This window comes from Lithobates pipiens, unplaced genomic scaffold (genome assembly GCF_037356315.1).
Source record: "Lithobates pipiens isolate NorthernLeopardFrog02 unplaced genomic scaffold, aLitPip1_a1.2 Scaffold_19, whole genome shotgun sequence".
In the NCBI taxonomy this organism is placed as follows: Eukaryota; Metazoa; Chordata; class Amphibia; order Anura; family Ranidae; genus Lithobates; species Lithobates pipiens.
In genome coordinates this window covers 175,357,621-175,384,790 of record NW_027507764.1, presented here as the reverse complement: position 1 = coordinate 175,384,790, position 27,170 = coordinate 175,357,621, and the positions used below count along the sequence as shown (strand labels likewise).

Below are 27,170 nucleotides of genomic sequence, written 5' to 3'. Positions count from 1 at the left end.
AAAAAGGGACAAAAAAATGTTATTTGGGTACAGCATCACAAGACCGCGCAATTGTCAGTTAAAGTAACCGCATTGCAAAAAGTGGCCTGGTCAAGAAAGGGGGGTAAATCTTCTGGAGCTGAAGTGGTTAATTACAACACAAAACTGACCCCATTCTCACAAGTCTTAACAGAATATAAGCCTTGATTGAAGAGGCTGTTGGCTGCTTCACAGCGTTTTGTTATAAATTAATTTGGACTCTTTTAGACTCTTACCGTTAGTTTTTCGCTCTTTCTAGACTTTTTACTTGTTGTAATGCTTTCCTTCTCCATCTAAACCTAAATAAAAGGTTTTGCTTGCAGATGGGATTTTAAAGTCCATGTTCACCATTGGATCTGATGTGCAACCTGACCATGGAGGCCCGATTCATGTCTATATATATATATATGTTGCTTTTGAGCGTTTCTGCAGTGCTTTTTGCTGCTTTCTGTGTTTTTTTAATTGCGATTTTACAGCCATTTTGCTGCGATTTAAGTTTGTTTTGTTTTTTTAATTTGAATTTTTTTTATTTTATTTGTTGGACAGATTTAAAAACGCAAAATCTCCACGAAAGCACAGTAAAAAGCGCACTACATGCTTTTCTGCAGCTTCTCCAATGAAGTCTATTGAACCAAAAAAATGCAAAACAAAAAAAAAAAAAAGCATAAAAAACACACAGTTTTGCATTTAAGAAAGTCCCGGACCCATTCCAAAAACGCAGAGGCACAAAAATGCATTGATGTGAACATGTTCCATAGAAACCCTATTTAAAAAAAAAAATGTCCTGCGTTTCTGCAAAAAGCATGAAAAAAACAAAACCACAATGATGTGAATGGAGCCTAACAGGCTATTAGACACAGTTCAGCTCATAGCAGCAACCATACATCAGTCCTTAAAGGTTATTCAAGGCTTACCCACAAAACAGTACAATCAGAAAATACAGATACAAGCTAATAAAACATAATGCAATAATAAAAGTTCAGTTTTTAAATAAAGAAGTAAATAAGGAAGTAGGATGTAGGACTACAAAAAGGAGGGATCATTTTGTAATTTCTGGGCTGGCATTTCACAGTAACGGGTTATTTTTTTTTACCTAAGACTATATATATGTTGTATGAATGGAAAAATATTTACCCTTTGTGATATATACATAGGCAAGGTAATCTGGCTATTGTGTCCCCTTGTTGTAGGTCCTCCAGACATATTGTACATTCTCCAGCATCTTTACTGAGTACATCCTCTGTTGGAAGAAAATAAAAATACATTTTTTTTTGTTTTGTTTTTTTAGTTTTAAACATAATTCAGCTGCATTATTATTATTATACAGGATTTATATAGCGCCAATAGTTTGCGCAGTGCTTTACAATATGAGGGCAGACAGTACACTTACAATACAAATCAATACAGGAGGGATCAGAGGGCCCTGCTCGTTAGAGCTTACAATCTAGAAGCCACGTATAATCAACATTTGTATGAACTACTGCATTAAAGCCCAGGATCTGCTCCCCGCCTGAACTGGTGTCCAATCATGAAAATTCATTCTGAGGTAAAGAGAGCCTGAAATCTTGCCATAGATTAAGCTGCCTATATTTTAGGAGCTGCGGATCATATTTAATGAATGTATTTGTCATCCTAGGTTAAGATTAAAAGGACACATTTTGTAAAAGGTTTGCTTTAATGTAGGCTGTAAATACCACTAAGCTCTTGTACACACGGTCGGACATTCCGATGGAAAATGTCCGATCGGACCGTGTTGTCGGATAATCCGACCGTGTGTGGGCTCCATCGGACTGTTTCCGTCGGAATATCCGACCAACAAAGTTTTAGAGCTGGGCTTTAAAATTTTCCGACAACATGTCCGATCGCTTGTAGAGAATTCCGATCGGACAAAGTGCCACGCATGCTCAGATCAGATTTTCCAACAACTTTGGCCGACCGTGTGTATGCAACACCAGTTTCGGACAAAATCCGTCAGACAAAATCCGATGGATTTGGTTGTCGGAATGTCCGACCGTGTGTACAAGGGCTTAAAGTTTAACTGCTGGTGCTCAAGAAGAAGCAATAAAAATAAATAAATAAATAAAATAAAAGAGGATCTTCCCTCCAAGAAAGAAGAAATACTGTAGCTGCTGACTTAACCACTTCAGCCCCCGAAGAATTTACCCCCTTCTTGACCGGGCCATTTCTTTGCGATACGGCACTGCCTCGCTTTGACTAACAATTGCGTGGTCGTGCAACGTTGTACCCAAACAAAATGAAGGTCCTTTTTTTTCCCCACAAATAGAGCTTTCTTTTGGTGGTATTTGATCACCTCTGCGGTTTTTCTTTTTTGCGATAAACAAGATAAGAGCGACAATTAAAAAAAAAAAATCTATATTTTTTTACTTTTTGCTATAATAAATACATTAAAGTGGTTGTAAACCACTTTGACCTACAGGTAAGCCTAGATTAACCTCCCTGGCGGTACGATTATTTCGGATTTTAGGTGCTAAAAGCGGTACCATTATTTTGCATGAAAATTTGGCGTTTTATATTGTAGTCCTGTAATTCTTAGGAATAACTCTCTTAAATCTGTCCAAACCAGAGTCTAGCAGACATCCCGGGTATGATAAAGTTTGAAAAATGAAATCATAAATTATAATATAATAAATAACTATAAATAATTGTACCAAATAATAATATAACAATAATAAAAATTATTCAATAATGTAAGCAAATCAAAAACACAGAAATTTGCTCAGTTGCAGAATTGTCACTGTCATTACTTTTCAGTATTTGATGACGGATCTCCCCACAAATCGCTATCGCTCAATTCTACGAGTGATTACAATTTATTATCGCTGTTTTCTAGCTGGTCTAAAACCATTTTTGATGTAAAGTGACAGTTTGGTTGCTATGGACAATCTCCAGTTTCCAGGCAGAAAGAACAGTTTTTATTATATAAAACTGCATGCAGGACACTGGGCAGACCACTAGGGACAAAGGGGATGTGAAATATTTACATACAGCAATGTAATCTAAGATTACATTATCCTGTATGTATACTGTGTGTTTCACTTTTTGAATTTGGCGCCGATCTCCGTCCCCGTGCGTCGCAACGCTCGCAGGGAACGGAGATCGGGTCCCTGATAGATCGAGCGAGACACGGCTCGCTCGTACAGCGGGGAGACAACGCTGGATCCGAGGGAGAAGGTAAGTAAACCTCCTCCTGGATCCAGCGATGCAGTCCCGAGTCTGGCTCGGGGATACCGCTTTTGGTATAAAAATTCCACCCCGAGCCAGACTCGGGAATACCGTCAGGGGGGTTAAGGCTTACCTGTAGGTCCAAGAAATATCTCCTAAACCTACACGGTTTAGGAGATATTTACTAAAAAGACAGTCACAGCTGTCTACGGTGCATACGGCGTAGACAGCAGCACCTAGGCGCACTAACGGCGGCATGCTGCTAATGGCGATATGCTGTTAGTGGCGGCTCCCGTGCACATGCCACTCATAGTGCCAGAGCAGTGATACCCGGAAGAAGATGGATGCTTCAGACTACAGGGGACAGCGGTGATATCGCTGGCCCCTGTGTCAGGTAAGTGACACATAATGGGCTACTATGCCATGCATTATTCTTTACCTTTTTTATTTAAAAATATATGTATTCTTCTACATTCTTTTTACCAAAAATATCACATTAAGCGTATATTGATTGGTTTGCACAAAAGATATAGCGCCTACAAAATAGGTTATTGATGCATGGCATTTTCATTATTATTTTTTAACTAGTAATGGCGGTGATCTCAGATTTTTAGCAGGACTGCGACATTGTGGCGGACAGATCTGACACTTTTTTGAAACCATTGACAATTATACAGTGATCAGTGCTATAAACAGCCAATGATTACGGTATAAATGTCACTGGCAGGGAAGCGGTTAACACTTGGACGTGATCAAGGGGTTAAATGTGTTCCCTCACTGTATGTTCCAACTGTAGGGGGATGAGGCTGACTGGGGGAGGGGACTGATCAGTGTTCCTATATACTATATACTATCCCCTGAAAGAACGTGGATTTGTGTGTTTATACACAGAGATCCCCATTCCTGCTCAGTCAGGAGCGATCGCGGGTGCCCGGCGGACATCACAGACGCTGGGCATGTGCATCGGCTCCTCAGTGACGCGTCGGGCATGCACCTATTATGGCTCGTGCGGCGCCCCCTATACCCCTTTAACTGTGCGCCGTACAGCTACGGCGATTCACACAGGGGAGCCATTCTGTCGGGTGTTCGGCATGTGGTTAATGTAAGGACACATCTGTCCAGGGATCCAGAACCATCCTCACTCGAGACAGTTCTTTAACAGTCTTTGGGTCCCAGGATGTTTAGTGTAGGAAGCCAGCTGTGACTCCTTGAAGCTTCAAAGCCAGCTTCCCACTGCGTATGCATGAGCCACACTGCCCTTTGTGAATGGTCCCGCAGCCTTCTGGGACCTGTCCCAGAAGGCTGTCAGCAAAAAGAGGGGGGGAGGGGGTGGTCGAACTTCCACTCAGTTCGCCTAGGCCAGCGGTCTCCAAACTTTCTAAACAAAAAGGGCCAGTTTACTGTCCGTCAGACTTTAGGAGGGCCAGACTGACCAGTGGGAGAAAAAAAAAAAGGCACCATCAGTAGAAGTAAATAATGCACCTTCATTGGCTTTACTGGGAGGAATAGTGCCCCATTGTTGGTATCAGTGAGAGAAATGGTGCGCTATTGTTGGTATCAGTGGGAGAAATAGTGCCCTATTTATTGTCGGTTTATTGAGGAATAGTGCCCCATCATTGGCGTCTATGGGAAGAATAGTGCCTCATCATTGCTGTGTGGGAGGAATAGCACCCTATCATTGGTGGGAGTAATCTTGCCAGGGTCACTTTAAAAGCCAGCAAGCATTCAAATTACAATACAGAATTTACAATTTGATTGGGTACTGAAAGGCAGGGACAATCTGAGGGCCAAAATTACCAAGGGCAAACTGATGTCTAGAGTACAGGGATATCCTTGGAAAACAGGTCATAATAACAAAAACGGCAGTTTACCAGCTTCAAAATAGATTGTTATTCTAATGATTCGATTTTAATATACTGTAAACCATATTTAAATTTTATTTTGTTAAAATAATTTATTAGAGGACGCCATTATTTTCATCATGGCGTGTGTGTATACGGACAATTTTCGTTTGAAATTTTTATATCAGCCAACATAGCCCTGACAAATTAATATGCCATGGAAAAAAGGTTGGAAAACCCTGACTTATGAGCACACTTCTTGCACCTTGTTGATGCCACACTCCTATCAATACAAAAACACAAGGGATTGAAAGAAGACTCCAATTTCCAATGTATCCACTAGATGGCGCCAGACACAAAGAAATAATTTCACATGAACGATTTAACTCAATGGTAGATTCGGTGTTATTTTTTGTACTACAGTACTGGGCTTATAACTAGAGCATAGCATAGGAATTTTCTAATCAATTTTTTTTTTTAAAAAACAAACATTCAGGCTGCCATTCTTCACCCGCCCCCCCCCCCCCAAAAAAAAGCAAGGTGGCTGCAGCTTTGCAAAATGTTAATTCATTTTATTGTCATACCTGAAGGCCATTTGAGCACCCCGGAAGCCTGGCCAAAAAACTCCGTAATCCCCATATGTGACTTTGTCGCTTAGATGCAAGACCACATCCTTACAATAAAACATTATCTTTAAATCACACCCATTTGATTGCGTCTACTTTTACCTAAACACCCTCACTTCTCACCCCATTGAGTCACTTTTAACTTTATCCCCCCTTTGTTAAGTTTTACAGTTGGGGTGTATATAAATTAAGTGGTGGCACTGGTTAGGTCAGTGTTTTATAAAGAGCTCTTTGTACTGAATCTCCTCTTCACATGTCCACTTTAACACAAGGGCCAGTATAATTTCAAGGGAGGTAAAGTTTTCAAGCTGGTACTGTCACCTCCATGTGTATAGGTAAAATCTTACACTGTATGGGTGACAACCTGATGTGGCAGCAAAGGAGAGCAAGAAAGAATGAATGTGACATGATGCAGAGAAATGAAGGTATAATACTACATTGGATGATAATTGAGAAGGAAGACAGGACAAAGAAGAGAGCAGAGGGAGGCTGTTGTGGGCTAGGGAAGCCGACAGACTACCGATGATGGTTCATTACAGACAAACAGAATGACCCCCTACTGATGTATGGACATAAGAGGAGCAGGGTGAGACTATTGGTGTGGGCACATGATATAGAGGAGTGAGGTTATTGGTGTGGGCACATGATAGAGGAGAGGAGTGAGGCTATTGGTGTGGGCACATGATAGAGGAGAGGAGTGAGGCTATTGGTGGGGGCACATGATAGAGGAGAGGAGTGAGGCTATTGGTGGGGGCACATGATAGAGGAGAGGAGTGAGGCTATTGGTGTGGGCACATGATATAGGAGGAGTGAGGTTATTGGTGTGGGCACATGATAGAGGAGAGGAGTGAGGCTATTGGTGTGGGCACATGATAGAGGAGAGGAGTGAGGCTATTGGTGGGGGCACATGATAGAGGAGCAGGGTAAGGCTATTGGTGTGGGCACATGATAGAGGATCAGGGTGAGGCTATTGGTGTGGGTACATGATAGAAAAGCAGAGTGAAGTTATTGGTGTGGGGCTTAACAGACACGCATAGTGAGGCTATTGTTGAGAGGGCATGATAGTAGAGCCAATAAAGCCTAGTACACAGGGGTCAACAATAGAAACTAGCCAACATTTGGCCCACGTGTACTGGAGTTGGTAAGACAGAAGCCGGCTTCTGTCGATGTTGTATGACCGAAAAGGTCTGCCGATCAGCTCCTGGAGTGTTCTGGCGGGGGAGCTGCCCCCCTCTCAGAACACAACAGAACAGCAGAGGAGATCGCTGTACTAATGACAAAGTTAGTACAGCAGCTGCTCCTGAGAGGTCAGTTTTTTTTTTGTTCAGCCCTACTGGGTTGAACGGAAAAAAAAAAAACTACTAGTGAGTACTAGGCTTAAAAAGGGAGTAAACTCCCTTGGCTGATTTTTGCCTATAGGTAAGCCTATAATAAGGCATACCTATCTATAGGTATAGTAAATATCTTCTAAACATGCACCATTTAGGAGATATTTAGTTGCGAAGCCGCTGGTGACGTCACTGGCGTATAAGCCGTGAACAGCAGCATATGCGTGGCTCGTCCAATCAAAAGGCCTGGAGCCCGCCAACCTGGAAGGAAGACCGGGTGAAGATAGAAGCCCTGTCAGCGGTGGAGGGCTTCGTTTTAAAGGCAAGTTACACATAATGTGCTAGTATGCCATGCATAACTAGCACATTATAACTTTGCCTTGCAGGATTTTTTGGGGTTTTATTTTTAAAAAGCCGGCGGTCTACTAATGAGTGGGCAAGAGAGGGGAGCTTAGTGAGTTTATTTGGAGGCATGATAAATGAGCGGCATTAGACTTTTGGAATGGAGGCATGGTGAAGATACAAAATTTGGCTATTGGTTGGGGGGGGGGGGGTGATAGAGAAGCAGAGCGAGACTATTGGCAAGGGGGCATGATACGCTATGGTTTAGTTAAAAGAGGTAAGGACTAATCCTCATGTCCTTCTCTACTAAAAATGTGGCGATTTTATTATTTTTATTTTTTGGTGAGGTATGGCAGAGCATATGCAAGGTCTAATAGACCTGAGCTAGATATACAAAGATACATGTTATAAGCTCCATTGCTTACATTTAATTGTAAAATACAGATCCCTTTACCAATCACATAGATAAAAAGTATCCGATCTGCTCTTCATAGAATGGCTTAAGGTATTTTAATTGTCATAAGCAAACCATGGCTTGAACTGAAACAAAACTTGTCAATAAGCAGTTTCTACCCACTGTAACTTATCCTGACATTTAGACATTGTGATTGCACGAAAAAAGCAAATTCTAAAAAATGTGAGCCGACTTCAATGGAACTAGAAGGAAAGTACAAGGTGTATGTCATATCAAATGCCTCTAGATATATCTATGGTATTTAAAGGTCATCAGGCTTACCAACATTAACAAAATATTAACCGCACAGTAGTTTTATCCAATGCCCAAGATAACAAAAGAATAAGAAAAATTATAAAACAACGAAGCCTAGAAACAGGGCAATAATCAATTTTAAACCTAATTTGCCAATAATTTACCTGTGCTTTTAAGTGGGTGTAAAGTATAATTTTTTTTATTAAAATAACAGGTTATACTTACCTGCTCTGTGCAAAAGGTATCACACATAGAGGTCCCGGTCCTCCTCGCCTGGGGTCCCCAGACAGCACTTTGTACTCCTCTTCTTTGTGTGCCCCCATAGTAAGGTGCTTGCTGTGGGGGCAGACATGCTGTCTCGCTCCCGAGCCAGGCTGTGTGCATCTACAGACACACACACACACACACAGTGTGGCTCAGCCCCACCCTGCTCCCTCCTGAACAATTGGCGTTTAGAGCCACGCACCCACACAGATGTCAATTCGCTCCCAATTTAACATCAATAGGACTGCCTGCAAGGGGATGAACAAACACCTGTGCATCCCCATGCTGGTAAACATGGACGTCACAGGCGTGCATTGTAGTATGCCCCATGTGAACAAGGCCTAAGTTTACAGGCAAGTCCGCTTAGTGTTCTCAAACTAAAACTAGAAGCGCTGGGCTATACATTTACACTTAGATCAGGGGTCCTCAAACTGCGGCCTGCATACAGCCCGCCAAGGCCTTATACCCAGCTCGCTCATTAGGGCCGGCCCTTCCATGTGTCCCGCTCCCGCAAGCCACCTCCGCTGCTGCCATCAGAGAACAGAGGTGATCATGAGGCAGCCCAGCCCAGGACGGAGGGCATGAGAAGGAGCCACATAATCACCAGCTTGGCAACATGAAAAATCACTCTGCTGGCTCCCACTCCCGCCCTCTGTCCAAAACTGCGCCGCCCTACGCTTTCGCATGGTAGGACACTGCTATGGGTGGTAAGAGGATGGGGGGGGGCAGAGGACACGTGTGTGTGTGTGTGTGTGTGTGTGTGTGTGTGTGTGTGTGTGTTTGTGTGTGTGTGTGTGTTTGTGTGTGTGTGTGTGTTTGTGTGTGTGTGTGTTTGTGTGTGTGTGTGTGTTTGTGTGTGTGTGTGTGTTTGTGTGTGTGTGTGTGTTTGTGTGTGTGTGTGTGTTTGTGTGTGTGTGTGTGTTTGTGTGTGTGTGTGTGTTTGTGTGTGTGTGTGTGTGTGTTTGTGTGTGTGTGTGTTTGTGTGTGTGTGTGTGTTTGTGTGTGTGTGTGTTTGTGTGTGTGTGTGTTTGTGTGTGTGTGTGTTTGTGTGTGTGTTTGTGTGTGTGTTTGTGTGTGTGTTTGTGTGTGTGTTTGTGTGTGTGTTTGTGTGTTTGTTGTAAAGGGGGCAGAGAACACCATCATGGGCAGGGCCACCCACATAGCAGTGTCCTCTGCAACCCCTCACATCACTAGCCACCCCCCCCCCCAATCCCTGTGTTCCGAGCGCAACGCACTCCTGATCCCTGCGTTCTGCAACGTGCACAGGAATTTGTTCATATTTTTTTCAAACTATGGTCCGCCCCCCCCCCCCCCCCCGACATTCTGAGGGACAGTGAACTGGCCCCCCAGTTTAAAAAGTTTGGGGACCCCTGACTTGGATGCTTTAACTAGGGCTGAAACAATGAATCGATTATAAAAATAGCTGTTAACCATCGATTAACTGGCTAGCCAATTAGTTGGCCTGCATACAGAATGCATTATTTGTTTACATATCAGGAAATACAATGCAGCACACATACAGCTCAGTACACCATCCATACATGTCAGTAAGTGCCTGAGAACTTGTGAATGTGTGAGGAGCAATATATTATATATATAAATTACTTTCACTGTTTCACGGTATAAATGAACCCCTTATAGTAGCGATTATCTGCTCTTTTTGTACTATAAAGGGGTAAGTTCCCCCCCCCCCCCCCCCAATTAGGACAGGCGAAAAAAAAAAAAAGCACGCCGCCGCTAGTAAACATCTTAGGCGTGGTTCACACCTGTGCGTTTTTTGGTGTTTTTGGCACTACAGGTAATTTAACTGTTTACTATGGAACAAGTTCACATCTATGCTTTTTTCAGCCGCTTCATATTTAAAAAGGGTCAAGGACTTTTTTCAATGCAAAACGGTGCTTTTTTGGTTCAATATAATTCAATGGAGAAACTGCAGAAAAGCATATAGTGCGTTTTTTGCAGCAATTTGAATTTTTTAATCTGCCCAAAAACGAATTGGCCAAAACAAAGCATAAAAAATGCAAATCGCAGCAAAAAGCACAGTAAAAACGGATTAAAAGAAAAACTGCATAGGTGTGAACCGAGCCTTATGCTGACCATACACATCGATTTTCAGACGAGAATATTCACACGAAAAATCTTTGTATATTCGCTGAATGAAAGAATGTTTGAAAATTTCTCTTGCTGTTAACATTATAATTTTAAAGTGAATGTAGTTTCTGAATGAAAACCACATACACTGTCTGAAAATTCCTTTGACCAAGAAGTTTTCTATTCTGCTCCTTTGAATTTTCCCATCACTCTGGTCGCAAATGAACATCGATTTGACCCCACTAACGATTAGAAAATTGAAGGAACTTTATTAAACCACTTGCTGCCTGCCCACTGCCAAATGACGGCTGGGTGGCGCGCCTCTCGTTCTGGGTGGACGTCACATGACAGCCCTCCAGAACCACTGCTCGTGCACCCATGGGGCCCATGGGGGTGCGCATCGCGTCAGTCTGACGCACCGCTACACTGATCTTAGGTTATAGCCTCTGAGGGAGACTCTTTACCATGTGATCAGCCATGTCCAATCATATGAAGAGCCGTTGCTCACCTTTTCCTCGATGCTCCCCTGAGGGGGGGGGGGGGGTCTGTGCTAATTGTTTATCAGTGCAGCCCCCCCACTCAGATGCCCACCCAGGGTACCAGGATGCCACCAGGACCACCGGGAACTGGCACCACACGGGAAATGCCAATCAGTGCCCAGGCAGCTGTCAGTGTCCATCACCAATGCCTGCCTGTGCCATCAGTGATGCCTATCAATGCCATCTATCATTGCCGCATATATGTGCCCATCAATACCATCAGTGCAGCCTTTCATTGCCCATCAGTGTTGCCTATGAGTGCCCACCATGAGTTCCCATCGTCAGTGTCCATCTGTGCCGCCTCATCGGTGCCGCTTTATCAGTGCCCGTCAGTGCCATCTTATCAGTGCCCATCAGTGAAGGAGAAAACGTACTTATTTGCAAAATTTTATAACAGAAACAAAAGAAAAAAAAATTCTTCAAAATTGTAGGTCTTTTATTTGTTTAGCAAAAAATACAAAAACCGCAGAGGTTATCAAATACCACCAAAAGAAAGCTCTATTTGTGGGAACAAAATGATTAAAAAAAATCTGTTTGGGTACAGTGTAGCATGACCGCGCATTTGTCATTTAAACACCAACATCACTAAAAGCTGAAAATTGGCTTGGGCAGGAAGGGGGTGTAAGTGCCCTCCCTGTTTTGAAGTAGTTAAAATTGCATACTTTTTTGAAGGAAGACTTTTTTTTGTTTGGCCAGCATTCAATATATTAAAATTCTGTCTGAAAAATCAGCAAAAAAAAAAAAAACATTTTTATTTAACCACTTGCCTACTGTGCACTTAAACACCCTTCCTGCCCAGACCAATTTTAAGCTTTTGGTGCTCTCACACTTTGAATGACAATTACTCAGTCATGCAGCACTGTACCCAAATGAATTTTTTGTCCTTTTTTTCCCACAAATAGAGCTTTCTTTTGGTGGTATTTGATCACCTCTGGGGTTTTTATTTTTTGCGCTATAAATGAAAAAAAGACCGAAAATTTTGAAAAAAAACGCATATTTCTTTGTTTCTGTGACAAAATTATGCAAATTAATTTTTCTTCATAAATTTTGGCTACAATTTATACTGCTACATATCTTTGGTAAAAATAACCCAAATTAGTGGATATTATTTGGTCTTTGTGAAAGTTAGAGAGTCTACAAGCTGTGGTGCGAATCGCACAAAATTGATCATATCTGATGTACTGGTGGCCTATCTAATTTCTTGCGAGCCAAACAAGTCAGGAAAGTACAAATACCCCCCAAATGACCCCTTTTTGGAAAGTAGACATTCCAAGGTATTTAGTAAGAGGCATGGTGAGTTTTTTGATATCATTTTTCCCACAATTCTTTGCAAAATTAAGATTTTTTTATTTTTTATTTCCACAAAATTGTCATTGTAATAGGTTATTTCTCTCACATGGCATGTGTATACCACAAATGACACCCCAAAATAAATTCTGCTCCTCCTCCTGAGTATTACAATACCACATGTGTGGGACTTTTTCACAGTCTGGCCACATAGAGAGACCCAACATGCAGGGAGCGACATCACGTGTTCTAGGAGCATAAATTACACATCTAACTTGTTGACTACCTATTACACTTTTGAAGGCCCTGGAGCACCAGGACAATGACACGTGACACTGATGACAGATGGCACCAATACGTGGCACTGATGACAGATGGCATTAATATGTGGCACTGATGACAGATGGCACTTATACGTGGCACTAATACGTGGCACTGATGGCAGATGGCACTAATACGTGGCACCGATGATGGATGGCACTAATACGTAGCACCGATGATGGATGGCACCAATACGTGGCACGGATGACGCGTGACACTGATGACAGATGGCACTGATAAGTGGCATTGCTGACACGTGACACTGACAACAGATGGCACGTGACACTGACAGGTGGCACTGATACGTGGCACTGACAGATGGCACTAATATGTGGCACTGATGACAGATGGCACTATGTGGCACTGATGACAAATGGCACTGGCAAAAGGTGGCACTGGGGACAAATAGCACTAACAGGTGGCACTGGGGAGGATGGCACTGGGGGGCGGATGGCACTTTTTTTAACTTTTTTATTTTATTTTAACTTACGGCCGCTGCAGCCGTTGATCTCTCCCTTCTCACACGCTGTCTCTGTGAGGAGGGAGAGCGGCGCTGAGAGATGATCTCATATGTTTACATATGAGATCATCTCCCATTGGACACGCCGATCGCGCTGTAAACGGCCGCTGTGATTGGCCTTTACAGCGATCCGTGACTGGCTGTGTCCGGGGGACACGGCCAGCACAGAACTTCCCCGATGCACGCCCTCGGCGGTGCGCAGAGGGGAAGTAAACAGGAGGACGTCCAGGGACGGCCTCCCGGCAGTTAGCGTCCGCTCTGTAGCCATCTTTCGGCTTTTGGGGCGGGCGCAAAGCGGTTAAATAAAAAAATAAAAATAAAATTATCTTGGAGTCTGATATTTACCAGATTCAACCTCAAATAGTATATACAGTATATTTCTTCTGTATGTTATTCTCAGAGTGGATTAGAGATTTGATTTTACTCCCTAAACATATAGTTGGTTATTTATATTTACCACTGCATAGAGATATTTAAGAATACATTTTTTCACACACATATATAACTATATTATACACCACACTTTAAGGTTATTATCGGATTAATCAAAACAATATGGGTATTATTTTTTTTACAAAAGGCAATTTCACTTGGGAGTGCAGTCGCTCTAAATCGAAGGGGTAGATCTAAAATGAGGGGAAGCTCTGCTGATTTCATCATAATTTTCCCGATTATAGCCACTAGCAGTCTACAGAGTATAGCATTAATACAGATGAAGTAATGCTTACAGTGAGCGAGGTTACCAACTCAGCATCAGGTTGTTGTACCATAAAGTAAGGCTAGTGGTATAATCAACCATGGATTCAAGTGGCTCAAATTATGTCAGTGTTATTATAGAACATATAAAAACTACTTACTGTTAAGAGACACAAATATGTTGCACCCTTATATTAAAGAGAGAAGATAAGCGAATGCTTAGTCTTAAGTTCTAGCCATTTGATGCTAGCCAGGTTTATAATCAGTTTATTGGTATATGATTATTCTATAAACACGCATGGTAGGAACAGAAAAGTGTTCCGGTTTATGAGGGAAGGGAAGAAACTTGCGGCACTTATTTGAAATAATTGCATTCAAAATTACAATAAAAATAACTCTTCTCTGTGACATTCCAGGTTCCTCTAGGTATGAGAAGACAGTCTCGTAATCCAGGCTTTAAGTAGATGATGTCAAGGCACACCTGCTGGCTGACAAATCACAAAGGAAAATAGTGATGTGTCCTGTTGCAATGCCATCTATTGTTTTTACTGGATAAGCAGATGCCTGTGCTGGTTCAAATCATAAAACACTGAAGTGCTTCTCATGCCTGAAAATACAACCACCCTCTAATGCAGGGGTCAGCGATTGCGGTCTAGCGGTTGATTCTGGGCCGGATCAGCAACCCATTAGTTGCGGTCTACCGGTTGATTCTGTGCCGGGTCAGCAACCCATCAGTTGCGGTCTACCGGTTGATTCTGGGCCGGGTCAGCAACCCATCAGTTGCAGTCTACCGGTTGATTCTAGGCCGGGTCAGCAACCCATCAGTTGCAGTCTACCGGTTGATTCTGGGCCGGGTCAGCAACCCATCAGTTGTGGTCTACTGGTTGATCCTGGGCAGGTGATAGGTAGATCTTGTCCTTTCCTTACCATCCCCTGGACTGCTTCTCCTACATACTGTATGCAAGAAAGGAACAACTTGGTATGTTGAACTGCTGACAAGCAGAAGGGAGCTGAACCTTCAACAAGAGGGGCAGCATTTACTGAAACGGATCCCCCATAGTTCCCACCTGCAGTAGCTGAAAGCCAGTGTCTCCTCCTCTCCTGCTGTCTTTCAGCTGCTGCAGGAGGGAACTACAAGGGATGGATTCCAGTAAATGCTGCCCTTCCAGTTCAGTTCCCCTTCTTCCTGGACCTCCATGTACTTCCCTGGTCCCCCTTCCCCTCCCAGTGCCGATGGCTTCCCCTCCTCTCCCTCCTGTTAGTTGCTGCAGAAATCATTCAAGATGGGGACGGGGAAGGGACTGCTGAATATGACATATACTGGCCCCTTCCTTTTCTGAGTGAACACAGTAAGGATCACTCACTGTGTTCAGTCATAACTTAAGCAGAGTAAACTGTCTTTACTCTGCTTCAGTTTCTTAATGAACAGGGAGACTGTACAGGGCTATTCCTGTTCATTCAGCTGTGCAGCTGAGGCTGTATTCAGGTACTTGAGGACTGTGTCCTCAATTTCTTTTCCCAGTCTCAAAAGTGAGACGTCACAGGTCTGTTTAGACCCCTGATTGTAAAAAAAAAAAAAAAAAAAAAAAAAACATAATAAAAAATTGTAAAAAAAAACCGACACTGTCCACTTTTAAAGGTAGGCAGAGTTTATATTTTACAGTGACATTAGATTTTTTTTTTTTTTGTACTTTAACTACTTGCCATCATATGACATCCTGTACTTTGGAGTGGTGATATCTGAATGATGTCTGCAGCTACAGGCCTCATCCAGATGTCATTCCTTTTTGCCGGCAATTCCCTGCACCGTAACAACCGCCATATCGACTGTTCAGCAGAGTGATCGATTTTACAGGCTGTGGTAGGGAACGTCACGCTCACATATGTAAACAGCGTTCAAACCACACATGTGAGGTATCGCTATGAACGTCAGCGCGAGAGCAGCAATTCTAGCCCAAGACCTCCTTCGTAACTCTAAACAGGCAACCTATAAAAAATTTTTAAAGCGTCGCCTATGGAGATTTTTATGTACCAAAGTTTGGCACCATTTGGGCTAACTATTTTTTTCACTAAACTTTTTTTTTCCAAAAAACAACACGTTTGAAAAATTGCTACACAAATACTGTGTGGCATAAAAACAAACGACAGCCATTTTATTCCCTAGGATCTCTGCAAAAAAAAAAAAAAACATATGTTTGGGGGTTCCAAGTAATTTTTTAGAAAATTAAAATTATGGTTTTTCCATGTAAGAGGAGTGCCAGAATAGGCTTGAGCGGCAAGTGGTTAAACGGAGGTTCCATCTAACCCACACTGTGCGTTCCACATTGATTCCTGCACCCACAACCTCTTGCAGCCAAATCAAACTGCTCTTGTGAGACGTGCAGGACCGACATTTAGTCTGAAGGGTACCCCCACGAATCTCAACCCGCAGTGCAATCGCAGGTACGAGAGCCACATGGTCAAAAAGACCATGAGGTTTCCCTGCGGCTGAGGTTTTTAAAAAGGCGCATGCACCTTTTTTTTGGTGCGCTTCATGCGGCACAGCAGCCCTTTTACATAAGAGGGCTGCTGTGCCCGAGCAAACGCAGGACGCACGGCCCGCATTAGTGTGACCCTAGGGCAGTGATGGCGAACCTTGGCACCCCAGATATTTTGGAACTACATTTCCCATGATGCTCATACTCTCTGCAGTGCAGTTGAGCACCATGGGAAATGTAGTTCCAAAACATCTGGGGTGCCAAGGTTCGCCATCACAGCCCTAGGGTAAAGAAAGAAGTAGCACGCAAATCGTCAGGATCATTTTTGAAACAAAACCTGCTTGCCATGGATGCATACTTGTTTATGTATGACATTACATTCCTATGTCAGGTCAATGACAGCCTGTTGTACTGACTATTGCTTTATCAGATAGAAGTCACATTAAATGAATGCTTAATTGCTTATGTGCCAATTACCACTACATGCATCCCTGTTCCATGATAGTGTTTTCTCCAAAGCCAAATCTCACCTGGCTCCCCCATACAATGTTACTCAACATTATAAAAAGAAATAAATAAAAAACAAATCCTTACATCCCAATAACGACACCAGCACTGCCTTGTATGTCAATATAGATCCATAATTATTGTGCAAATTACCCATTATACTAACAATGCTTTAGCATGAATAAGCAATACCCAGATTATCAAACCTGTAATTAGATACGGTATGTTGATAGCTACTTATTCATTTCAAATTAAAGAGGTTGTAAATCCTCGTGTTTTTTCACCTTAATGCATCCTATGCTCTTAGATCAAAAAGGAATAAACTTCATTCTGTAAGCCCAGGTTCACACCGACTGCAAGAATGAAAAAATTCATGCCTTCATGTCAGTCCCGACTTTGGGAGCCATTTCAGAGACATCCGTGCGAGAAATCACCAAAAGTAGTACAGGAACTACCTTTGTAAATCGCATCAATGTCGCATCAATCGGGCTAAATGAGGGAAGTTTAACCACTTAAAGCAGTAGTTCTCAGCCAGGGTTCCGCGAGAGGTCCCCAGAGGTTCTGCGACAATCTGACTGACAGGCAACTGACAGGAGGATCCCACAGACACAGGCAGGGAAGCAGCTGGCATCCTATTGGCTGCAGCGCGCTGTTCCCTGCAGGCCCCTCCTCCCCTCTTGTCCTTCCAGAGTACGTGACATCATCTGGGGTGGACAGGATAGGAGGAGGAGGGGCCGAGGGGGAACAGCACGCCACTGGAGGAGAAATTAAATGTGCTCTGAAGCCAGAAGAAGCTGCCAGTACTATGTCCAGCTGTGCCCCCCCACAATGTGCCCAACAGTCTGCCCCATGTAATGTGCCCTGCCCCATGTAATGTCCTCTGTCATGTATCCTGTGCCATGTAATGTGCCCTGCCCCATGTAAGGTCCTCTGTCATGTATCCTGTGCCATGTAATGTGCCCTGCCCCATGTAATGTCCTCTGTCATGTATCCTGTGCCATGTAATGTGCCCTGCCCCATGTAAGGTCCTCTGTCATGTATCCTGTGCCATGTAATGTGCCCAGCCCCATGTAAGGTCCTCTGTTATGTATCCTGTGCCATGCAATGTGCCCTGCCCCATGTAAGGTCCTCTCTCATGTATCCTGTGCCATGTATCCTGTGCCATGTAATGTGCCCAGCCCCATGTAAGGTCCTCTGTTATGTATCCTGTGCCATGCAATGTGCCCTGCCCCATGTAAGGTCCTCTCTCATGTATCCTGTGCCATGTAATGTGCCCTGCCCCATGTAAGGTCCTCTGTCATGTATCCTGTGCCATGTAATGTGCTCTGCCCCATGTAATGTCCCCTGTAATGTGCTCTGAATGGATCAGCTCTGCAGGAAAAGAAAGCACCAGTTTCACATTAAATGGGTATGTTTTATTATTTATTCTTTTATTTAATGCTATTTCTACAAATATTTTTTGTTATCAACAGCTCGCTGATCATACCAATGTTCCGTGAGCTGTAGATGTGAACACTATTTCAGGGGTTCCTCGAGATGTCAAACTTTTTGCCAGGGGTTCCTCCAAAGGTAAAAAAATTTCTGACATGCGTTTCTTACAAAGTTCAAATCTGTATTTTTTGCTAGAAATTTACTTGGAGCCCCCAAAAATTATATTATATAATAATTATTATATATATATTTATTTATTAGGGCTGGGAAATTTAAAGATTAATTCCTCAATTAATCGTTAATTTTTTTTGATCGGTACTCACCTCTCCGCCGGCTTCCGGGTCTTTCAGGGAGTTCTGTCAGAGATCCGGTGACGTCGCGGACATCGACATCGTCGGCCTCCTCCCCCCTTCCCCAAGTGCCTCTGTAACGACATATTCAGCGACCCATCGCAGTTTGCTACGGAAGTGATGTTCCGTCGCCGCCATCTTGCTACACCCCACACTCGTCCACAGTAAGGATACACAAAGAAGCGGGAAAGCGGACATGTTACACCCACCAGAGTTTTGCATTTTAGACATATTTATAACAGTAAAGTCAGTTTATATAATGAAATACAAGACTTATAACTCCGTCTGACTGCTTAGATGGGATTTTCTAGGGATTGTCTTTTCTTTTAAAAATTTGATTTTAACCTCAATAAATTTTGTACATTTTTGATATTGACTGGGTTGTTTGTCCCACTCTGTACCAGTAAAGTCCATAATGTTTGGTTCTTAGATGTTAGAATGTATAAGTGTACATTTTTAAGCGGCCAAACCTTTTATAAGGTTTTTTTTTTTTAAAGGTTTTATTTCCTCACTTTTATCTGAGTGTCACTTCCCTACGTTTTTTTTAAACGTAAGCAAACCAGAGCATTGTTCCAGTGCAGTCAGCAACAGGAAGCAGAGAAATGATTATTTTAGTATTTAGTAGATGCCGTAATATCCAACACATAAAAGAAACCCGGGGCCATCTCAGTCTACCAGGCTCTACCTAAAATCAAAATATCACTTTTCAGTGGACAGACTCTTGCGGGTTGAATTAACTGGAGCAAGGAAAAATGGAAGTGCTTTCCAAAGCCACCAATACACAACGTGACTTTTTTTCCACGGTGGGTTAGGAAATGAAAGCTGAGCGATGGTTCATTGCCATAGACAACATTCATATTCTTGCTTCAGTTCCTAAAGCTGAACGTGGGCCAAAAACGATTTCTGTACATTTGCACAGTAAAATTAAATTACCACTAATGAACTGTGCCCTATAGGCTGCTGCATCGTTCAAATATTTTGCTTTCCTTCAACCCGCACTCTCCTGCTGGCGCCGAGATTTCCAGCTGCAATTGTAGTACACTTTTTACAGTGAGCTGTTCACCGAACTCCATTTCCCATTCAGAGAAATCTTTACATTCTTTTCAAAGAATGCAAGGCATTCTGTGATTGGAGGAGGTGCAGGTAATCACAATTTCCTCTCTTACAATCACAGAATGTCTTGCATTATGTTAAAAAACAACAAAAAAAACTTTCTCTAATGGGCTACCCACTATGATTAGCGTACTACAGTCACAACTGGAAATCTGGGCTTTCCTTGTATGTCAACAGGAGAAAAAAAACAGGCTAAATGAATGCAAGATTTAATTAATTCTGCAGCTGCCAAAGATGGGGCATTTTCAATTAGTTGGTGGTAATTTATTTTTAATGTGTAAATATGCAAAAACAGTTTTTGTTTGGAGTTCAGATTTATTGCCTGAACCTTCTGCTAAAGAGATATTAAACCAAGAAGTGTTAATTGCTATAATTCATTTACATAAATCATATATATCATGCCACTATTTTGTTAAAAAAGTTATCCTCCAAGTGCCTTATTCCTGTTGCACTTGTGTGGTCACATCTTCCCCTGTTCTTTGGCATCTGAAGGGAAAGATCCTTGGGGGTGGTACCATCACTGTGCCAATATATGCCCTCAATAGTGTGAGTGTGTCCGACCAGGTCTGATTGGTGCTGTGCCAGGCACATAACTTAGGAAAAAAAAAAAGTTTTGGGAGAGCAATAATAAAAATTTGATTATAAATATTAGATAACGGTTTTACAGCTCTCAATAAATCTTTACTGAACATAAAAAATTTCTTGGGGGATTAATATGGTGTAAGCAGAGTCAAAAAGAATTGACACTAGCTTTCAATTTTGTTCAGACGGCATCTGCATCCAAGTGTTTTTTTTTTACTTTACAGGTATTAGCAATTACATTAGATATATTTAATATTGATTTATATATTTTTTTTAAAAGTTCCTTTGTGAGTTTGTTAGTGAATGTAATCATCATACCATATCCCATCCCCATAGTGTTTAATAATAGGAGGACAGGGGAGTGTCATTTACCACTGCATACATCCACATGTGTGACTCTATAGTCATGTGGGCTGCACAGATAAGAAAAAAGGAGGAAATGAAGAGCTTAGAAGGGAACTGAAATAGGAGCATGCTCTGTAGAGGACACCAGCCAGTCTACACAATCTGAACCTGCAGTAGGGACACAGAGGATGGGAGGGACTGCTAAACAAATGCTTTAGTGGCTTTGAGTACGAACATTCTGTTATATAGCATGTAATGAGAGTTTTTCATAGTTTGGGTTTAATGACACTTTAATAAACATCAGCTTGTAATGTCAGACATAAAAAAAAAAAAAAAAAAAAACTAATACAAAAGACAAAAATAAATTTTCACACCAAGGACAGCCTCTGTGTATTGATTACAACAGTAGCAGAAAACGTTTCACCTACATATCTGAACTACAAGACATACTCTAGGTTTGGTGTAATAAAAGATTGCCTACATGCCAAATTCACACAGCCAGTTACATGTGGCCACCAGATTCCTCTGGCAAGAATCAGCGGATTCTTGCTGCTGGAATGACCGGTGCATGCGAATAACTTACAGCGGGCACCATCGATTGCATGTAGCCACACACAGGGCTGCAGTTATGGATGGGATGTCAGATTCTGGATGCAGAACATTTAGGAAACAGTAACACTTACCATTGTACGTTATTCTTGGCTTTGTTAAGCACATCACGAGATGCAAGTCCATTTCGTCTGTGGGAATAAACTTTGAACAGACTGGGCACTTAAATCCTGTATAAAAAAAAAATGAAAATGAAATTATTAGAAGGGAAACATGTTCAAAGTATACAAACAAATGTGGCAACCACATGAAAAACCCCATTACACACACAAAAATTATATAATTAGTTATACAGTATACAAACACTGTATAATATATATATATATATATATATATACATACATATATATATATATATATATATACATATACACATACACACACACACACACACACACACACATATATACACACACACACACACACACACACACACACATAGTATTTAGCATGAAAACAAATGAGAAATTAGAACTGAACGCTCTGATCCAGTCATTGGTTGGAAGCCAGGAATCTGGTCGGGCAATGCCAACCTAAATTCTTCATCATCTCTGTGAATGAATGGGGAATTCCTCTGCCTCCCTCAGGATTGCGCCTGGCAGACATACAGGGTGAAGGGCTGCCCAAAATCCAGCCAGACAGGGACTGAAAGTTCTCAGAATGATGCAGGTGTTCTATGCCAACTTTTATGCAATATTAGAAACATAATGGGACTGAAAAGCTTTGCGGCTATAGTGCTACTGTTATATTCGGATTAGGCAACTCAGTAGGGCATACAGAGCTGCATTTATTGAACAATGCTGTTAAAATATTGGCAGCCACATACAAACTAAGTCATACTGTGAATGTGTATAGAATTAGAGACTTAAGAAAAAATGTAAGTCAAGGACAGGACAAAGGCAACATTAACCCAGAAGAAGCAGGTTTATAGGAAAATTGAACTGTACAGCCTCATTAGATGTAATGATGATGGATGGATGAATAGTGGGGAGGGGAGTATTCATAACGTAAAGTTACTACTGTCACCTAGAACTATGGAAGTGCCGGGTAAGAAATCAGCAGGGTTGACCTGTGCTGGGACAAGATTATCCAGTACAAAAGATGCCAAACTGAGCCCCCTGTTCATGATGTGCAAGCTTAGGGGATCCTACACCCAGCAGTCTCTCGCTTGTCAAAATCACTGCTGCCATCACTACTCCTGTCAGCCTTGTAACAAAAGGAGGCCCCCCATCCCTACAGTAAACCATTGCGCCCAGAGCAGCTTCCCCTCCCGCCCTCCCCTTGTCCCAGCCCTGGGTTCCTCTCTAAAATCTATAAAGGCTGAATACCAGAAGAATGTAATGTTCGTTTTAACATTTTGCGATGGAAAAGATAAGCAAAATTCAATGCGTGGTCTGCATGTTTCTACCTGAACATGTTTTTTTATAAATGCTCCCAATAATTGTAGCCACGGATAGAATGTACATGGGTACCATGGCAACTACCACCCCTGGACACCCACGTTTAAATGGAATCCGAATTCTCCTTATATGATCCATAGGAGTTCACCAAAGGATTTATCACAAGGTGGAAAACATATGGTTCTCATTAGGGGGAATTCAATAAATCACTTAAAGCAGAACTAAACCCATCAATTTAATGGTTTCAAATTTTTTTTTTCACATTTTTGGCATACTGAGATTGCAAACTTTCACATTTGCTTGTACTCTCAAACTGTCACACCATCAAATGGCAGGAGTAACCGATCATATGTGCAGTCTCATGACAGTTGCAGATCAGACAAAGGCAAAGATGGCCGCTTACTTGGCTAATATGGATAGGAGGGTTTAGTTCTGCTTTAACAAACTATTCTGGCGGTATGACCTCTTTAAAACCAATAAAGGAGAGAACATGCCCCCAGGACCTCTTTAAAACAGACTATAGAGACACAAAAACAGTCACTTCCAGCACTAACAGGTCTTCCAAGGTGAGGAGTAACAGATTGTAGATAAAATGATGGTGTGAAAGGTATATAGGGTGTCTCAGAATTAGGTGGATGCTGCCTTCCTCAGATGGGGTAATCCAAAAGGAACTACAAGAAAAACATGGAAGGCGCGCACACCTAGTGCATTAGCAAATAAGAAACTTTTCTATAAACGTGAGTACTCACAAAATGCAACTGACAAAAGGCCATATAAACAGTGTATAGACATGCACAGAACATGGGGTACAGCTAACAGATTTTTGGGCACACCCCCTTCCTCAGAGCTAGGCTGAGGAAGGGGGTGTGCCCACGAAACCTGTTAGCTGTACCCCATGTGCTGTGCATGTCCATGCACTGTGTTTATGGCCCTTTTTCAGTTGCATTTTGTGAGTACTGGAAAAAAATATTCCTGTGCCAACGAAACGAATAAATAAATAGATCAAGTACTGCAGCACACACTGAGGGAAATGTCAAAAACCCAGAAAAGTAAATAGAGTAAAAGATAGTGATGCACTGTACATAAATAATAAAGTGCAAGTGTGCTCTGTGTGGGAAGCAGTAAAACCACTGTGGGAAACAATGCTTGTGATAAAGACGTATAAGCGTATAAAAATTGTCATGTTATCCATAAGGTAAGATAATAAAAATGTAATATTTTTACTATTGTCATTTATTTTAAGTAATTGGTAGCAAAAAGTCAGTTTCATAAGTAGAGGAATATGTTAAAGTCTGAAGAATTCCTTTTCATAAATATATTTTATATATATATATATATATATGGTGCAACATATAAAGTGACTGTATACAAGAAAAAATAAAAATTCAAAAATAATAATCAAGTGCTGGTGATCGCTAACTGATGTGATATTAGTGATGGGTGGCTTCTTATCTTCCGTGAAGTTTAATGTATGGGTGTGCCCTTACCTTACCTTACAGCAGTAACAGCCTGTGAAAACTGCACTGCATAATGCATTATGCAGGCCATACACGGTCGAATTTCGAACGAATTTTCTTTTCAAAATCAGAAAATTCGTTTTTTTTGTGATCCGATGATGCCACCATTGATTTTCGAAATTCGGCCGACCAAGCCTTCAATTTCACCTCATGTTGCTACAGAAAAGAATTTTCTTGGCTGGGAATCTTCTTTTCTCTCCGTACATTTTCTTTTATCTCCGTACATTTTCTTACGTTTCTCGCACGATTCTCCCATCATTGATTAGAAAATCGTTCGTTTTTCTAAAAATTTCCAACATGTCCGATTCCTCAAATTTTATTTCTGCACGAAAATCGGCTGTTGCTGCAGCCCACTAATGGTGCGAAATTCATACGAAAATTCTTAGATACGATTTTCGAAAGAAAATTCTTTCGAAATTCGAACCGTGTATGGCCGGCATTACTCTCTACCTGAGACTTCTCTGGACAGAAAGGTTTCTTCCATCCATTACAAGCAGGATACATACACCAGCAGAGCTGGAGACACCATCCTAAGACGACCACCAGTGGGATCACTTATGCCGCGTACACACGATCGGAATTCTCATCTGAAAAAATCTGATGGTTTTCCCGTCGGAATTTCACTCAAACTGTCTTGCCTATACACGGGCACACCAAATGCCAACGGTCAATAACACCGCGACATAAAACACATTCGATGGCACTATAAAAAGGGAATTTTAATGCTTCAAAGCATGCGTCAAACAGTTTCCGAGTATGCGTTGGAATTTTGCGCGTCGGAATTGCATACACAGGATCGAAAAATCTGATAGAAAAGTTTTCCGTCGGAAAAATTAAGAACAGGCTCTCAATCTAAAGACTATCGGAAATGCTGACAAAAAAAAAAAAAAAAAAAAGACCAATGGGTATACAAACTGTCGGAAAATCCGATGAAACGCTCCCATCGGACTGTTTCCATAGGAAATTCTGGCCGTGTGTATGCAGCATAACAGTTTTAACACCAAAGGCTTACATTCACACGCTGTTACCTTACAGCAGTAAGGTAAGGGCACACCCATATATTAATCTTCACGATGTCAATATCACACCTCAGAAATACAACAATAGACCTTAGTAAAGTAATCAATAGAGGAAAAAAAAAAAGAAAGAAGAAATTTTGCACACTTAAAGGCTGGGTTCACACTGCTGCGATGCAGGAACGCTGCGAATCTACTGCGAATCTACTACTATCTTCCAGCATCGCATGCCTCCGGGCGGCAGTTCACACTGCCCTATGTGAACTGCTGGGAGTGTCAGTGAAAAGTTAATGACACCCCCAAATCAGTTCGCATATTGCAGTGTGATCTGCAAACTCGGACAGGAATCGGATCGCATGGTGTGAACACCCATGCGATCCGATTCTGCTGCGGACCAAAAAAGAGGGTCCTCAGCAGTGTGAACCCAGCCTTAGGACAGGCTTGCTATGAAGAAGAAACCCAGTGTTTTTATTTCCTTCTAAGCAGCATTTGTCAGATCAGCTAGTATTCCAAGATGGAGCCAATAGTCACACTTGGCGCCGCTGTGTGCTACTCCAATCAAGCAATTCTGGTACGGATTTTAAAGGGGAACTCCACACCAAAAAAATAAAAAAGACAGATCCGGTTTTTGACAATTCCTTTATTAAAAAAAACAAAAACAAATGTCCCCCGGAGTGGATCCATCATCAAACATAGTTACATAGTTAGTAAGGTTGAATAAAGACACCAGTCCATCCAGTTCAACCTGAGTGAGTGTCTACAATTGTCCCTATCACTGTACATTGCACACTCACATCGGTCCCTACCCTCAACATTCTGATGGTCACAGCTCCCATGGTTGTCAGAATACCCAAATAGTGACTGAAGCCATTTGGATGCAGTAATGGTTCAGCCAAGAGTTTACCACCTGGCTCCTTTAATGTTCAGATTGAAATTTGCCAAGCCAGGTGGTGCCAAGCCACGGCTCATATTTTAGCTGATTCAGCAGCAATCAAAACGTGAGTTGTGTATGACCAGCATAATGCATTCACATAAACAGTGTAAACTATAACCCTACTAAGAGGCATAGTGCAGGAGACAACATGTACAAATTATGTGCGAAAAGGCGTTCATTATTTCTACACGTAACTCCTACTTGTTTCTGAACAACTGTACTGTACATATGCTCTTTAGTTTCACAGGCTCGTGGTTGAAGCCACACAATGCACATAGTGAACAATATTACCATGGTTCACCTTTCATAGAGATCTCATTGCAATGGATATAGAAAGGATTACATTAATGCTTGCATAACCTCACAGCTCTGACCTTCATGACATAATGAAATATATCATCCCGTCAAGACAGATAGAACTCAGCTACTGAGAAGAGTAGATAGGCTGAGAACACCTTAAAAGTTACAGAATTTGTGCAAGTTAGGCCCCTTTCACACTGGGGCAGGAAGTGCATCGGCGGTAAAGCGCTGCTATTTTTAGCATCACTTAACCAGTAGATTTGCGGCACCATTCGGCCACTAGCGGGGCGGTTTTACCCCCGCTAGCTGCTGACAAAGGGTTAAAAACCACCGGCGGTATAGTCGCGGTGCCGCATTGATTTCAGTGCTCCTTCACCGCTCCAAAGAGGCTGCTAGCAGGACTTTTTTTACCGTCCTGCCAGCGCACCGCTCCAGTGTGAAAGCACTATTTTTAGCGCTGTAGCGCCTGCAAAGTGCCCCAGTGTGAAAGGGGTCTACTTCTGTGCTACCTCAAATGGTTTTTAAAGTCTTTGATAGTGCATTAAGGCCCCTTTCACACTGGGGCGGGAGCCGCGTTGGCAGTAAAACTGCGCTATTTTCAGCGCCGTTTTAGAGGTGGTATTCGGCCACTAGTGTGGTGGTTTTACCCTCCTGATAGTGGCCGAGAAAGGGTTAAAACCACCGCAAAGCGCTTCTGCAGCAGCGCTTTGCCTGCGGTATAGCTGCGCTGCCCCATCGATTTCAATGGGCAGGAGTGGTGAATACACCGCTCCAAAGACGCTGCTAGCAGGACTTTTTTTACCGTCCTGCCAGCGCACCGCTCC

At 42.2% G+C, this 27,170-nt stretch overlaps 1 protein-coding gene across 2 annotated transcripts in view; it reads right to left on the bottom strand.

Annotated features, from left to right (window-relative positions):
• The window catches only part of ZNRF2 (zinc and ring finger 2), a 162,525-nt gene that overhangs the window by 25,753 nt on the left and 109,602 nt on the right, over positions 1-27,170 (bottom strand). For both annotated transcript variants that reach the window (XM_077491495.1, XM_077491494.1), the window contains exons 2-3: positions 21,254-21,349; positions 1,153-1,258 (exon numbers count right to left, since the gene is read on the bottom strand). In XM_077491495.1, the coding sequence (XP_077347621.1) occupies positions 1,153-1,258; positions 21,254-21,349 (202 nt within the window). The remainder of the gene's footprint in view (positions 1-1,152; positions 1,259-21,253; positions 21,350-27,170) is intronic.